Here is a 14,822-nt window from a genome sequence, read left to right on the forward strand (position 1 = left end):
CGTTCATGCAAACGTGTGACACAATTTTTGCATTTGCGAGCATTCTTCTCGTTCAAGGACGGGTTGCAATAAATAAATAAATAAATAAAAGAATCTGAAAATATGATTCTTATTCTGTTTGCGATTATAACTGTTCAGTGATTTAATTGTTACTTTAACTATATCGCTGCAGTCATTTTATGTTGTGTTGTAAAGAAAGAAGAGAAAGAGAAAAATTGGGGCCTTAAAGGACAAGTTCACGTTCATATACATGTGGATTAGATGAATGCATCAATATTTTTAGAACACATTAGTGAAAGTTTGGGGAAAATCGGATTTTCGTTCAAAGTTATGAATTTATGAATTATCTGTGCAGTCACTGCTGGATGAGAAGACTACTACATTGTATGATGTCAAATGCATATGCAACAATATAAGGAAAATATAAAGAGAATTTCACAAAATTCAATGTTGTTTTTTTTTTTGAAAAAAAAAGTCACATTTCCTCGACCTGTCACTGATGACAATATTAAGGGTAATATTATTCCTCCTGCCTTCTGAAAGAGGCAAGTCAAGTGTTCTTTTATTATGGGGGAAAAGTGAAAACATCTGCTGACCTAGCAACAAATAAGGGAAATGGGAGGGAACAGGTGAATTACTAGACTATTCATAACTTGTATCTATAAATCTGACAGAAACGGTCTTTTGGAATACATTTCTTTGATATGACAGGACTATGGGTTTCCTGTAGCAAGGAGGTTTAAGAGAATGGAGTCACAACTGTCTAATTCTGAACCCATGTTCGAAAAATAATTATTTGAAGCAAGTGCCAAACTGGATCTGCCGTGCAGACGGGAAGTCTCGTGTCTTATTATATAATCACTAGCCACTTTCTAAGAAAGCTATAGATCTTTGTGATAGAAATCATAGGTAGGCTCAACTTTTTGCCATCCCTATACTTATAAAAGATACGTGGTATTTAATGGTCAAGACACCCAGCATAATTTTGAATAGTCGGTGTTTTACCAACTGTACTCCCTTTTAAAAAAATGCGCATTTAGTAATAGGGAGTACAGTTGGCAAAGTTGTGCCAACCTTCTGATGTAAAAACAAGTATGCATCTTCATAAAAGCTACTTAGTGTAATGAGTCATTTATGAACTCTAATGGGAACTGGATCTTCGTGTGTGACACGACACACATTTGCCGAGGATTTCCCGTTTTATCTGCGATCTTTATCTGAAGGGCAAACATGGGTCAAGTTTTCCATTTTTTTAATTATATTTTTATTTGTTAGAAATCATTATTTTTTTTTTTTTTTTACGCTGTTGATTAGTATTCAGGGAACATGTTACAAACTCCCAGCTGAGAAAATACAACGTAATCACAAAAAGGCAAAGGTAGACCTAATATCACGCGTGATAATTGCTCATTTGTGATTTTTTTTTTAATCAGAATAATTATCATGATGTATTCCAGAAATGATTCAAATACCCTCCAAAAGACAGTCAAAATCCTTAAAATGTGCCTTTTTGCAACTACAGCCAGTATCTTTTCCCCTGCTTTTGTTTATAACGTGGCAAACTAGTAAGAAAGTCTGCCTCGGGACCTCCCTGCTCCCATACCCTCATTCAGGCCCGGGCAGAATCTGAACCCGCCCAGTGAGGAGGTGTGTACAGATCCTAGCCTCATGATTGGTCAGTTACGGTCAAACGTGGTTGAACCTTTGTACTTGTGATAATGCTTTTTTTTTGCGACTGAAATGATCCAGTCGGCCTACACTGTTGCTGGCTCGGTCTGAGAATTTGTCAACATGGGCCGTAAGTTTTCCACTACTAGTATTTACAAGTTTGGAAAGGGGAAACAGAGCAGAAAAGATCAGCTTGCTTTGGCTAGAGCAAAAAGGAGAAGAAAGTAATCTTCAGCTAATTGAATGAGGCACAGACTGCCTAGTCCCACATACTAGAAAATGTGTGTGATAGTGAATCTGTTCAGAACGAAGGTATTTTTTTTTTTCATCTACAGGTGTAACTTCATCAGTCTTCGTTGTGAATTTTCATTGTTTGCGTAAACTGTGTATGCCCGAATGTGATGAACAGTCCCTCACTGTAGATTCAGGAGATAACAATTTTGGACTGGTGTGTGACTGAGAATGATTTTTGTCATTTTGATTCTTGTGATTCTTCACGACTTCATTCTTCTTGCGAAATCTTGGTAACAGGTACAACAGGTAGGGCCTATGGGAGCATGCTTTTTGATTTTATTTTAGTGCTTGCATTAGCTAAAATGGAGTAAAAATAAAAACTTTTGTGAATTTCATCTACAACATGTGAAAAATTGTGAGGATATGACATCATCAACTCACTCATTTGAATATTCTTAAAGACTGAAATTCCTGCTAATATTCTGAAATCACTGTATTGCACTGGACTTTTACTGTCTCTGCCTAGTAATTTATTTACTGGTATTATCTCTTATGGTGCCCAGGGATGACATCTCCTAGCACCTTGAATCCAATTGAAAGGCACTCTATAAATACATGTATCTGCTAATTATATGAAGTGGTGTCCCCCTCCCATGTTATTTATTATTAATATTATTATTATTTACTACTGCATTGGGAACCAATAATTGTGGAATTTAGTGTATACCAATTATGCAATTTTATTTGCATTTTGAATTCTCATTTGTGACATGGAAAATGGTTCTGAAAGACAACGTTTTGAGAATTTGTCTCAAAATTTCCTTTAAGGCTCCTAGGTGTTCAAAATCAAGTGGAAAGGAAGTGCGGATCCCATGTGGTGTGACTCTGGGAGGTACCAGTAGTGTGGAAATCAACAGTCACCTCAGTCCCAGAAGACAAGTGAGTATCAGTGATTCATCATATCAAAAAAAGAGAAAGAAAAAGAAGTACATGTACATTCATTTATATTATGGCAAAAAACAAAAGTGCTCCTTACACTCCCACATAACTCTAACATTAAAGGTTCTCTGAAATAGAAATGCATGCTGATTTGTGTTGATTTATGATACCCTTAACATCACTTTTGCAGTGAAACGAATATCTAGAAACATTCAATCCATATATTTTTAACTAATTTTTCTTCTGTTTTTCTTCAGATTACTTGGATACGCCCACAAAAAATCCTTCCAAACCAATATTCCTGTTGTGACCTCATCTGTCAATCATTGCTAAAGTACTGATATGTTTAACAAAAGACATTGGAATACACCTTCCCCTCGACTCAACATAACTTTCATGTTTCTGTGATATTGATGTGACTAAGACCCCGCTTACAGTGCGAGGCTCGGCCGCGGCTTAGCCCACCTTCATTTCAGATTTGTATTTTGTTTACAAGCAGAGCGCCACTACTACAAAATATTGAAAGGTTTGAATCAAAACCGCGGTCGAGCCCGGCAGTGTAAACGGACAAAATTGCGGGGCTTGGCCCCGCAATTGAGGCTGGGCTCGGCCGCGGCTCCGCCCAGCCCCGCACTGTAAACGGGGTCCTAACAAAAGACATGGCGAGGGATAGATATTCGTTTAATTTGTTTTTACGTTATATATATTATTTTTCCCCGATTTGATGCGCTTAGAAACATCAGTATTAAGCGCTATATAAATGTTATTCATTATCATTATCATTATTAACCGCAAAAGTGATGTCGAGGGTATCATAAATCAACACAAATTAACATGCATTTGAATTTCTGGGAACCTTTAAGCCTAAGGACTGCTGAATGTGATGAATTTATGAGCCGTCATTACTGCTATTATTCTTTCAATTGATGCCATGTGTTTTTAACTGTTTGAAATAAGGGCAGAGGTAAACAACAGAGCTTGTGGCTTCATTTTGTAAGTATGTGACTGGGCAATTCCGCAGTTAGGTGGACATGACATGGATAAAAGAAATGTGCCTCTTTATCTTACCCTGTGATCTAGGTATCAACTAATGCCATGGATGTTGACCAATCATTAGGGTCTTTCAAATTCAGTAGATTTTATTTTTCGTATTTATTGATTTTGCGAGATTTAGAACCATCATTTAAAATGTACATGTGGGACTGGGGACGCTGAAATTCACTTAAATGCAAATTACAGTGGGTTCCTTTGAAAATTTTTTCCTCAAAGTTTTGCTAAAGGGTAAAAGATGAATACATTTAAATACTCCAGAAGTCATGTGACATTTTGTCAATTACAAAAGGGTGAAATGACCTGCGGAATTACTCCGGACAAATGTAACGTTACTAACCGTAACGTTACTAACCATGCTTTTGGGGGTCTAGCTAAAAAATTATCGGTCGAACTGCTAAAAAAATGTGCATGAACATTTGTCATGATGCAATAATTGAAATTAATGCAACACTTTGTTTGAAGTAACTTGAATTTTTGCACACTTTTTGTTGCAAGACATTGATTTTTTTGTCATGTCCTTTTTTCGTAACGTTACTAACCAGCCCTTTAAGTTGCTATAGCAATTCTAATATTTCTTGGATTGTGTTCATTCTTTTCTGTATCATAAACCTGGGAAGGATGAACATGTTTTTGACATAATTTTGACTTGAAATGAATAAATGGTAATTTAGTGGTAAAAACAAATATCTAAATTTGTTCAAATGTAACGTTACTAACCGCGGAATTGCCCGACTGAAGCCCTGGCATTACCTGGACGTTGCTGCGGTAACTGTAGTTTGAAAGACTCTGTTCAAATGGGGCTTAACTCTTTCCTTGATAGCACTTCACTAAAGCCAGTTCAAATGGATGTAATATACCATGTCTGCCGGTACCGGCGTATTCTGTTTTACCTAGTGCAGTGGTGTATGTGTCAAACTTGTAAACTGTATGGAAAGTTGATTCTACCTGAAAATGAATTAATTATGTACATATGATCTGATTCTAAGCACCCTCATGCAAAAACAAAATACCTGCTTCTGATGCATTTCTTCTACATTTGATTTGTAATGTATGAAGATGCCATATTGTAATGAAATGCAGACTAAGTCTGAGTGTAATCCTAGAACCCATTTCTCATAGGTGATGATAACTGAACTAGTGTACATTCTGTTTTTAGCAGGAGGCTTTATCTACATGTACTGTAATCTAGATGCTTGTTAGACCAAGGAATGACTTTTTTCACATGATAGAGGTGAATTTCTTGTACACTGCTCTTGTAGGCTGCTGCCATGGCCATAGAGGTGTGCATTGATTCTGTAGAGTCTGCTTTGGCTGCCCAGTGTGGTGGTAAGTTTTGTGTCATTTCGTTAATTTCAGTTTAGCCCTTCTTGAGAACATGAGTAAAATGCATAGAGTATAATATGCAGTCTTGAATATGTTGTACCAATAATGATATTCAAGTACTTTAGTACAGAATGATGAAAGGGTGTAATAGTACTAAACACCAAGGCAGTATAAAGTAGTGATATAGCAGTCAGAAATATCTGGATAGTTTCGACCTGCTAACGGACATCCAATAACAATTTAAAAATAATTGTGTGTTTGAGAAGTAGATATGAAGCCTGCTTGCATTTCATTCAAAATGTCATTTCTGTAGATATTGTTCTGTCAGGTGGTTGTATTGAATTTGTCAAATTACATGGACAAACCTATGTTAATTTGTAAACCTGTTAATAGTGTCATATCTTTGATAAAATTTCAGGAGCTGACCGTGTAGAACTTTGTGCCAATCTCTTTGAAGGCGGGACCACTCCTAGTGTTGGTAAGCAAGGAATGCATGCATTCTTCCTCTGCAATCATTGGACATGGATATCACCAAAACTTGGCTTGAAGCATTCATACATGCAGGGGAAACACATCACCAAAGGGCACAAAAGGGACGTTGCATCTAGAAGCTCATGCGAGCGTCAAGACCCCCCCCCCCCCCTTTCTGCGGGCCTTGTATTATACCCACACATACACAAAGTGTATGAGATATACAGGAAGCAGCATGTGGTTGGGCAGTCAGTAGCAAATCTTGCATTGCGAACTCCTACAGTTTTGAAGCTCTTGAGATGAAACTTGGGTACATTATGTCATTTTCTTGAAAATCTTGTGGAGTGAACTACTTCCACAATTTTGAAGTGATTGAAATCAAATTTGGTTTACATTATGGCATTGAGGTATAGATGTGGATCAAGATCTGATTTTTGTGTTTGCCAGGCAAAGTGTTGCCATGGTAACCACAATTTTACCAAAACCTTGTAACATTTTGGGATTTCTACATAAACTTGGGATGTACAAGAAAGAGCACGGCAAACCTGATCAAACTCACAAGGTACTACACACAGACACAGACACAGACACACACACAGACACACACACACACAGACACACACACACAGACACACACACACCCACACACACACAAACAGAACCTTTTATTAAACCCTGGTTCAATTCCTTTTTCATAGGAGTCTGAGCTGCAGGAGCAGGGGTTTTAAAGGGACTGTACAGTACTGGTTGAGGTGGAGATTCAGGTTTATAACATTAATAAGTGAGATAAGGAGAAACCTTTTATGAAATATGAAAGAGCATGTAATTTTAAGAAGGATTCAACGTTTATTTGATGAAAATTGGTTTTCAAATGGCTGAGATGTCCCAAAAAATTGATAATAATAAAAGGCAACAGGCCACGCCTTTTATTAAGATCTCTTTGTTTCACCTTGTTTTTGGATATCTCAGCCATTTCAAAACCGATTTTCATCAAATACAATTTTGATACCCCTTAGAATTGCATGCTCTTTGACATCTCATAGAGTGGTTTCTGAATATCTCGCAAAACGTTAAAGCTAAATCCTCACCTCAACCAGATCTGTACACACCCTATAAATCACCTATTTTCAGTTATATTTCTAGCTAGAGGCTTGTATGTTCCGTGATATTTTATCCAAACAAAGGGAAACTGTGGAAAAATGAGCAAAGGAAATGGTATTCCTTCGGGATTCAAACCCGAGACCTCCAGATTGGTAGCCCGCTGCTTTACCCACTGAGTTATAGAAAGCCCTAGTTCAGTGTTCGTCCCAGAAACCCTTTAAAAATTCTCAATGCTTGTGTCGTCAGAAGCTGTAGCAGCATGTGTGTGAGGGACACACATACACACATACACACACACACACATACACACATACACACACACACACACACACACACACACACACACACTCTTAACCTGACATAAACCTGAAGGATAAATCAACTTGGGGATAAATGCAAGGGATGAGGTCTCCCGTTCGAATCGCGATGGAATCCCATTTTCTTTGATCATTTTCCCACTAATAGATTGACATTCTTTTTTGTTAGCAAAAAACATATTACAAATGTATTTCTTTGTAGATCATAAAAGCATATGAATATGTATTCCTTAGTTGCTACCAGCCACAGGCAGGTATGGTGTAAGTCCAAGGAAATACAATACAGTGTCTCAATACAAGTTGAACAAGGACACAAGAATATGCAAACATTTGTTGATGAAGATAATACTATAAATGAAACTGTTTCAGAGCAAATGTAATAAATCAGCACTGAAATTATTGGTATTGCAGTATTGTGTTATCACACTACTGTGGTATTGGTAGGCTGCTAGTATCACTTTTGTTTTTCTGGTGTCATGTTTTGTTTTCAGATATTGTGTCAAGAACTGATCAGCGCATAGTTTAGTGTTTTGTCTAGTAGTCATTTTCATGACCTTTGGATGACATTTGTCTTTGAAGGTGTTCTGCAGGTGATCAAGAGGACATGCCCTGGTCTTCCTGTCTATGTCCTCATCAGACCACGTGGAGGGGATTTCATCTACTCTGATCTAGAGTTTGAGGTGATGATCCAAGACATGGTGGAGCTGAAGGCCCGAGGAGCTGATGGCTTTGTCTTTGGTGTCCTAACAAGGTGAGAAGATATCGCCAGCTGAGAACCAGAATGGCGCTATCGCATTCTAAGATTTGAGCATTCAAAACCAAATAAAGAGGAAACAATCAATTTTCATTAAATAAAGTGTGTACTTAATCACAAGTGGGTAGATTTATAAGCATTGTTCCAAATATCAGGTAAAGTTGTACCCTTTTGGTTTTGATTTTTAACATATCACAGAAGATGAAAATAATTAAAAATTGACATCATAATGTAGAGGAGATCAAGCTCTACAATGTGATATGAATAACTCAATACCCCCCTCCTCCCCCCCCCCCCCAAAAAAAAAAGAAATGTGATAACGTCCTTCTGGTTCTCGGGTGAGGATACGTTCTGTGTTTGCTGGTTCTCTTAAGCAATTTGTAGGTGGAAGTAAAAGAATAATAATAAGAAGAAGAAGAATAAAAATAAAAGAACAGGGCAGAAGAAGGCATTTCAGTGTTCTACTTGTGTCATTTTTGTGCTCATAGAGCTCTTGTTTTTTTGTGTTCATAGGGCTCTTGTGCAAGTTAAGTTTACAGAGATACCTGTCTATTATTGTTGCTGTAGTTTCTCCATCACATCAATTTACTACTATTCGTCTTTCCTTCTAACAGCTCTGGACATGTAGATAAAGAGAGATGTAGAAAACTAATGGGTAAGTTTGTACATCTTTACGATACTCCTTTAAGTTACGTCGAGATAGCCCTTTTTATGTTCTTCCCTGTGTGTTTTCCAGGTTTTGAGTCTGTAGAGTTATCAACAAACAAGTTCTCAGTCCTCGTGTCAAATTGTAAAAATTGTGGTAGGCCTCCTACATGTATGCAAATAAGAGGAAACATTTTTCTGTATATATGTTTTATTCTTACAAAATCTGTCCCCTTCAAAAAGGTATGCTGTGGTGAAAATTTCAAACAAATGCCTTGTAGAAAGGTTACCACTGAAGATTTCTGTAGAACACTGAACTATCACAAATGTATTCCTATCAACATGTAACTCAAATATGTTTACTCTTTAGGCATACAAATCTTGTCACTGTCCTATCCAGAATTCAATGTCTATGGAAACAGTCACATTAAATGGAAAAGGAGGTAATGTTTACTCTTGCCAAGCACAAAATGTCTTAGGATATGCCATTAGAAATAAGATCTCAATGAAAAAATATATTTTTTCTTTGATAGATTTGACATTACCATAATTAATTCAGTTTACACAATGTACAAAATCTTTGTCATCCATACAGTTACAGATTCTCTGATGCACATTCAGTGAGGTTTCATCAGGGTGTGGGTTGCACATTTTTATAGTCTTTGCTTAGTTTGTTTGTCTGTCTGTATTTGTGATTCTAGAACAATGCCAACCATTGCCAGCGACATTTCACAGAGGTAACTCTTCATGTTTTCTCTATACTTAAAATCTGTTTATCTTTCAATTTAGCTTTTAACCCATTAAGTCCCAGACTCCAGTTTGTGTAGTTTGGTGCTGTATCTGTTTTTATAAGACTCTATCATTGAGTGCTGGCATTTCATAATCTTCATAAGATTCTTTATCTTCATTTATCTTTCATTTAATTCATATTTTGGTAATGTACCATCATTTATTTCATTTTATTTCATTTCATTATTATTGTTATTCTTTTTAATTGAGTATTTTAAGACTTCCAAATCACTAAATTTATACCTGATCATTAAATTGGCAAAACATTTCAGAAGATTAATAGATAATGTTAATTACATTCCGCATGCTAAAGGATTGGTCAAGAGCTGATCACATGATAAAGCTTAGTTTTGCCCATCACATCACCTGAGAAGAAAAGTTCGTTACACTCTATGATGCTAGTCATTTTGTTTCGCTGATCTCTTAGTCCACACAGTCCTAACGCATGATATAAATAAAAGTGCGTTGCACTGTGGTCTACCATTTGACCTGGGTCAAGTGATAGTGCAACGCACTTTTATTTCGGTGCCACGCGCGGGGCGCGGAGCAAATTCATTGTTTTGTCATCTACGCACATACGTCTAAAGTGAACCACGTAGCCTAAGCCCTGATGATACCTAAAGACAGCTAAAACGGTTTCAGATGTGGAATGAAATGGGAATATCTAGGACCCTAGATGTGGGATATAAAGCAAATAATCAACTTTTGGTTTCAGGCAATGAGACAAACACTTCCTTGGCGATCTGAATGTGTATGCTATCTTTCCTCAGCTGCGCTTAGGGAAGATAGCTACATCCAGATCGCCTCAGAAGTGATAACTGTACGAGCTGAAATTTTCGCGGTGGTTTTATTTTCGCGAATTTCGCGAATCGCCTTTGAACCGCGAAAATAACAACACGCGAAAATAACAACGCGCAAATACTTACGTCCAGTTAGACCGTCGCAACCGCGAAATTAACAACACGCGAAAATGTCCTCCAAGTAGCAATTCGCGAAAATATCTGTACGCGAAAATTTCAGCTCGTACAGTAGTTTGTCCCATCACCTTCACCAACGTTGATTATTTGCTTACTATCGTGAATTGGCAAATATTTCTCCCTATCTCCAGCATTTGACATGTGTCAAGATCCAGCCAGTGCTCTTGAAGACATCATCTCATTGGGTTTCCAGCGGCTGCTGACCAGCGGTCAAGACTCAACTGTCCTTGAAGGACTACCCCTCATCAAAACACTGATAGAGTTAGCAGCAGGGAGGATTGTTGTCATGCCTGGTCAGTACCCAAGTCAAAGTTTTTGCACCTCAAGCTTGGGGCACATAAACCAGAAATAAAGCTGGAATTTGCTTTCCTACTTTTCATGTTTGATGTAAAAGAGAAAGAGACAAAATCCTTCCTCTTATATCTTTTGGATGACTTCTCTGTTTTGCTATTAAACACTTTTTAATGTTTTATTTTGATGAAATGTGTCAAATACTTAGTCAAGTTAAACTTGTTGATGATAAAATTTCTTCATAAACCTGGTGAACAGTTGCTAGTGATGCTGATTCTTAATATCAATACACTGTCATATCTTAGGTATTTTGTATTGCCGCTAAGATTCAAGAAATGTTATTCTATCTAATGTCACACTCTGTGAAGATGCCAGGAATATATGGAATAAGGAGTATATAGGGAATTTACACTAGGAATACCTGAGGGTCATGTTTATTTTAAGAACCGTCGTTTCCAATATTTTTGTTTGCCTATTTGTAATTCAACAAAGTTGAGACCAGTATATACATTAGACAATACATGTGTGTAGTGTGTTAGCTCTGTGTATATAATTCTGATATTTCTCATCTGTTCACTGAAGGTGGAGGAATAACAGAACGCAACTTACAGCGAATCCTTGATGGATGTGGAGCCACTGAGTTTCATTGTTCTGCGAGGTCAGCCCGTCAGTCGCCCGCCGTATTTAGGAACAGCAGTGTTTCCATGGGGGCGGCGTTGAGACCCCCAGAGTACAGTGTGAAGTACGCTGATGAGGACTTGATTAGGAGATTACGAACCATTCAGAGAAATGACACATTATGAAGTCATGGAGAAGGGGAATTGTTTGTACTTGAGGATACCATACCAGCTACTCCACCTTAATTCTCTGGTCTCTCCAATAACGTTGAAATGGAACAAAGTATTTTGTCACCCCATCATCCATGACTTACCTTGTTTCTGCATGACTGTTTCCATCATATGTCCGCGCTCTACTGCAATTGAAATTGTGAAGTTTACCATATGATAACTTTTAGAACTTTATGCAGGAGTTTGGATCAGTGCAGTTGAAGTTGAAGTTTGAAGGGAGTTGCATAGAACTCAGCAGATGATTGGTCTGTCAGTCAGTTTAATGATTGGTCAGTCACTCAGTAAGGCAGTTTGTCCTTTGCAACATCATTGTGTGGAGTGCACTACAACTGAACAGGTACTTCCAGTCATTTAATGAGTGTCATGAAAAACATCTGCCCCCAAATCAATCTGAACAAGAGTAAAGGGAGCTTGCATTGTTTATGCCCATATGAGCCTTTACCATCTCATGAATTCTTACATCAACACTGTCTCAGTAATACATACATGCTTCTAACATCATGCTTCCAAATTTAGAGTTGGGATACTTAGTATATGTGACCGTGCATCACAAATCAACAAACAGTCACACCCCTTGATTTTACGTGAGGACTCGGAAAAGGTGAAACGGGCCTTTAACCAAAGTCAGTTTTGAGTTTTCCATATTTTCCGAAAGAGCCATTCTTCTACATTATTCTTGAGGTTTGGATCATTAAATGAATGGGAAATGGGTTTTCAGCAGTTTTTCCACAACCCTTTTTTGGTAGAGTAGTTTGATCAGGTATGTCTTAGAGGCCCCTTTTCATTTCTTGAAAATCCTTTGCACACTCTTCACTTTCAACTCTCATAACTTTTGAAAAGATAGTGCTACTGCTTTGAAAGTTGATGTTATTCATGGACAGAATGTGTTGATAGAGCATGCTCAATTACAGCTTAATCTGATAATCCCGTCATTGTTGTTGCTACCATGGTTTACATCCTGTTTTTTGTCCCATTCATTGCACAGGTAGCATGCCTAGATTAAGCGCTTGATAGACCCAGTACTTCAAAGCCCTTTTCTCAATTCACTCTTTTCCAGAGGGTGTGCTTTCTTTCCAGTATTTAGATAGGCTAGGAGAGTCCATATGAATTGAGTACCAGGTAATACAATGTACATCATTTTAAAGTTTAGAGTCTGCTCTTTCAGAATCTGCCCGTAACTAAAAATCCATATCTGGCAAGTTTTTGTTGGTTTTGTGGTGCAGGGTCACATATAGCTGCATTTGCTCTTCCGCTTGACACAATGCCAAAAAACCCTGGGCAGGGTTTTCCGATAGACAAAGTACACAGTGCATAAACTGGAATATAATTTGTTGCAGCACTGAGTAACATCTTGAAGTGAAATACAGTGTACACTCACCAATGGTACAAGTATTACATCTGTACACCTCTTTTTTCATTTTTTTTCTTTTTCTTTTTTTAGACTGAAGATGATATTTCATTGTGTAGTTTCATATTAGATTATGCATATTTGCACATGGTAAGGAAACAACAACTTACCTAATCACCAAGTATATTTTGCAACTAATATTGACAAATTGCCCTACATCAATGTGAGTTTCATCAATTTGAACAAGGATGCATTACCATGATATTGTACCATGCTATTACTAAAACTATGAATAATTGGTACATGTACTTGTTTACATTGAAGAAGGGTAATTTGTTAGTCACCAGGGATAAAAACAACTTGATACAAGAATCATTCACTTGAATTACTATACAGTACTGGCTACATACCATGTAAGGGATCTGAACTATCACTGGCTATCGGTTGGAAGCTCAGTGGTCTAATGGATATGACACATGTCCAGCAATCAGGTTGTGGGTTCAAATCTCACCAGAGTATGCATGCCCTTGATATTTATCATGGCTTTCACTCAAAAACACAAATGGTGTTCATTGTTGTTGATGAAGGGCAATTTGTCAATCAATTGCTACTCGTATTCCAAAGGATCACGTTATGGCTCATTTCAATTACATACGTTTGGTCTCCTAAAGAGAAGTCATTCCCTGTCATGTGAGCTCAGTCTTATTTTATGTCATCAGGGTTCATGTAACCACTAGTTACATTACATATGTCTTTCTGACTCATACTTGCTATGCTGTAATCTAATGCATAATTGTAAATACTGAACATTACATTGAGATTGTATCTATGGCATTTATTGTAGAAGTTCAGAGCATCTGTCGTGTGCTTATTGTAAGGGTGTAAGGATGTACAATTGTACCGTACACTCCCATTATAACAAAGTAATTGGGAGTGGCGGTTTTCTGTTGTATTATCAACATTTTGTTATAAGAGAACAAAAAAACCCCCTATATTATAAAGATCATATACAATGTAGATGGTAATTTTGGGACCTGAACTTTAAATTCATTGCAATGAGAATTTCATTACAGATATAACCTTGTTCATTATATGTACATGTAATGGGAGTGCACTAAAAATAAATTATTTAAAAGGGAGTTAAATGTTCATGTCCACAGTAAAATCCAGGATGGTTGTTACATTATTCTAACAATCACCCTAGAAGCTCTTATCTAAGCAGATTACAACAAAGAATGACACACATCCGACAAGAATTACTTTTTGATACATAGGATTACATGTGTATTTGGAGGCTCTCATTACTTTTATAAATGTGATGGCTCAAAAACTATGATATGTGTACTTGAAGGGGAATAAAAACAAAACATAAATGTAGATTGAGTGAATGCAGCAATATTGAACATATCTGTGAAAGTTTTAGGAAAATCATACAATATTTGGATTTAAAATTTTGGTGCAACCTTTGCTTGATGAGAAGACTACAACAATTTGTGACATCACACGCCACGCAAGTTCAAAATTGTAAAGAGAATTCTACAAAATTTAATATTTTATGAAAATTAAACATTCCCTTGACTTTAAAGCTTTCTGAAAGAAATAAAGTCAAGTGCTCTTTCATTATGTTAGGAAAGCGAAAATGTTGAATTTTCTTTAAATCATTGTCCATTCATGACACCAAAATTTTGTAGTCTTCTCATCCAGTGATGGCAGCATCAAAACTTGTAGGTGCTTATTACTGTGTATGTGTCTGTCTGTTGGTGTGCAAGTTGAGCAGATTTAAAAAGATGGAAAAGGATTTAGAGCAGCTGAGCATAATTATCATGAAATGCTGCCAGAACTACCAGTGTGTCTTAAGGGAAATTGAAAACTCAAACACACTCATAAACATTAATCTCCACGCATTCCTTATTCACAGCTCTCGGAATTCATGTATTTTTCAGCTTGCATAAGGTCGGTCAAATGTCAAGACCTGAACGTGTGTGACAGAAGTCCTATGCAGAGTAACATCTTTTTACAAAATGTAGATCAGTAAAGAACAATTCAGAAAATAAACCCGACAAA

At 37.1% G+C, this 14,822-nt stretch overlaps 1 protein-coding gene across 1 annotated transcript; it reads left to right on the plus strand.

Annotated features, from left to right (window-relative positions):
• The first annotated feature begins 2,725 nt into the window (after nt 1–2,725).
• LOC140242175 (copper homeostasis protein cutC homolog) lies at nt 2,726–14,808 on the plus strand. The gene is made up of 8 exons (XM_072321940.1): nt 2,726–2,841; nt 5,154–5,220; nt 5,636–5,695; nt 7,686–7,857; nt 8,475–8,515; nt 9,207–9,242; nt 10,403–10,564; nt 11,145–14,808. The coding sequence occupies exons 2-8, from the start codon at nt 5,163–5,165 to the stop codon at nt 11,363–11,365; spliced, it is 750 nt and encodes a 249-aa protein (XP_072178041.1). The 5' UTR covers nt 2,726–2,841; nt 5,154–5,162; the 3' UTR covers nt 11,366–14,808.
• Nucleotides 14,809–14,822: the final 14 nt, after the last annotated feature.

Source organism: Diadema setosum, chromosome 18 (genome assembly GCF_964275005.1).
Source record: "Diadema setosum chromosome 18, eeDiaSeto1, whole genome shotgun sequence".
NCBI lineage: Eukaryota > Metazoa > Echinodermata > Echinoidea > Diadematoida > Diadematidae > Diadema > Diadema setosum.

What these genes read in the sequence shown, in the direction of transcription:
- LOC140242175 (XM_072321940.1), top strand. Translation starts at nt 5,163, where the DNA reads ATGGCCATAGAGGTGTGCATTGATTCTGTAGAGTCTGCTTTGGCTGCC. An exon ending in TTTGGCTGCCCAGTGTGGTG is followed by an intron (nt 5,221 to 5,635) that starts GTAAGTTTTGTG and finishes ATAAAATTTCAG; the next exon opens with GAGCTGACCGTGTAGAACTT. An exon ending in GAGGATTGTTGTCATGCCTG is followed by an intron (nt 10,565 to 11,144) that starts GTCAGTACCCAA and finishes TGTTCACTGAAG; the next exon opens with GTGGAGGAATAACAGAACGC.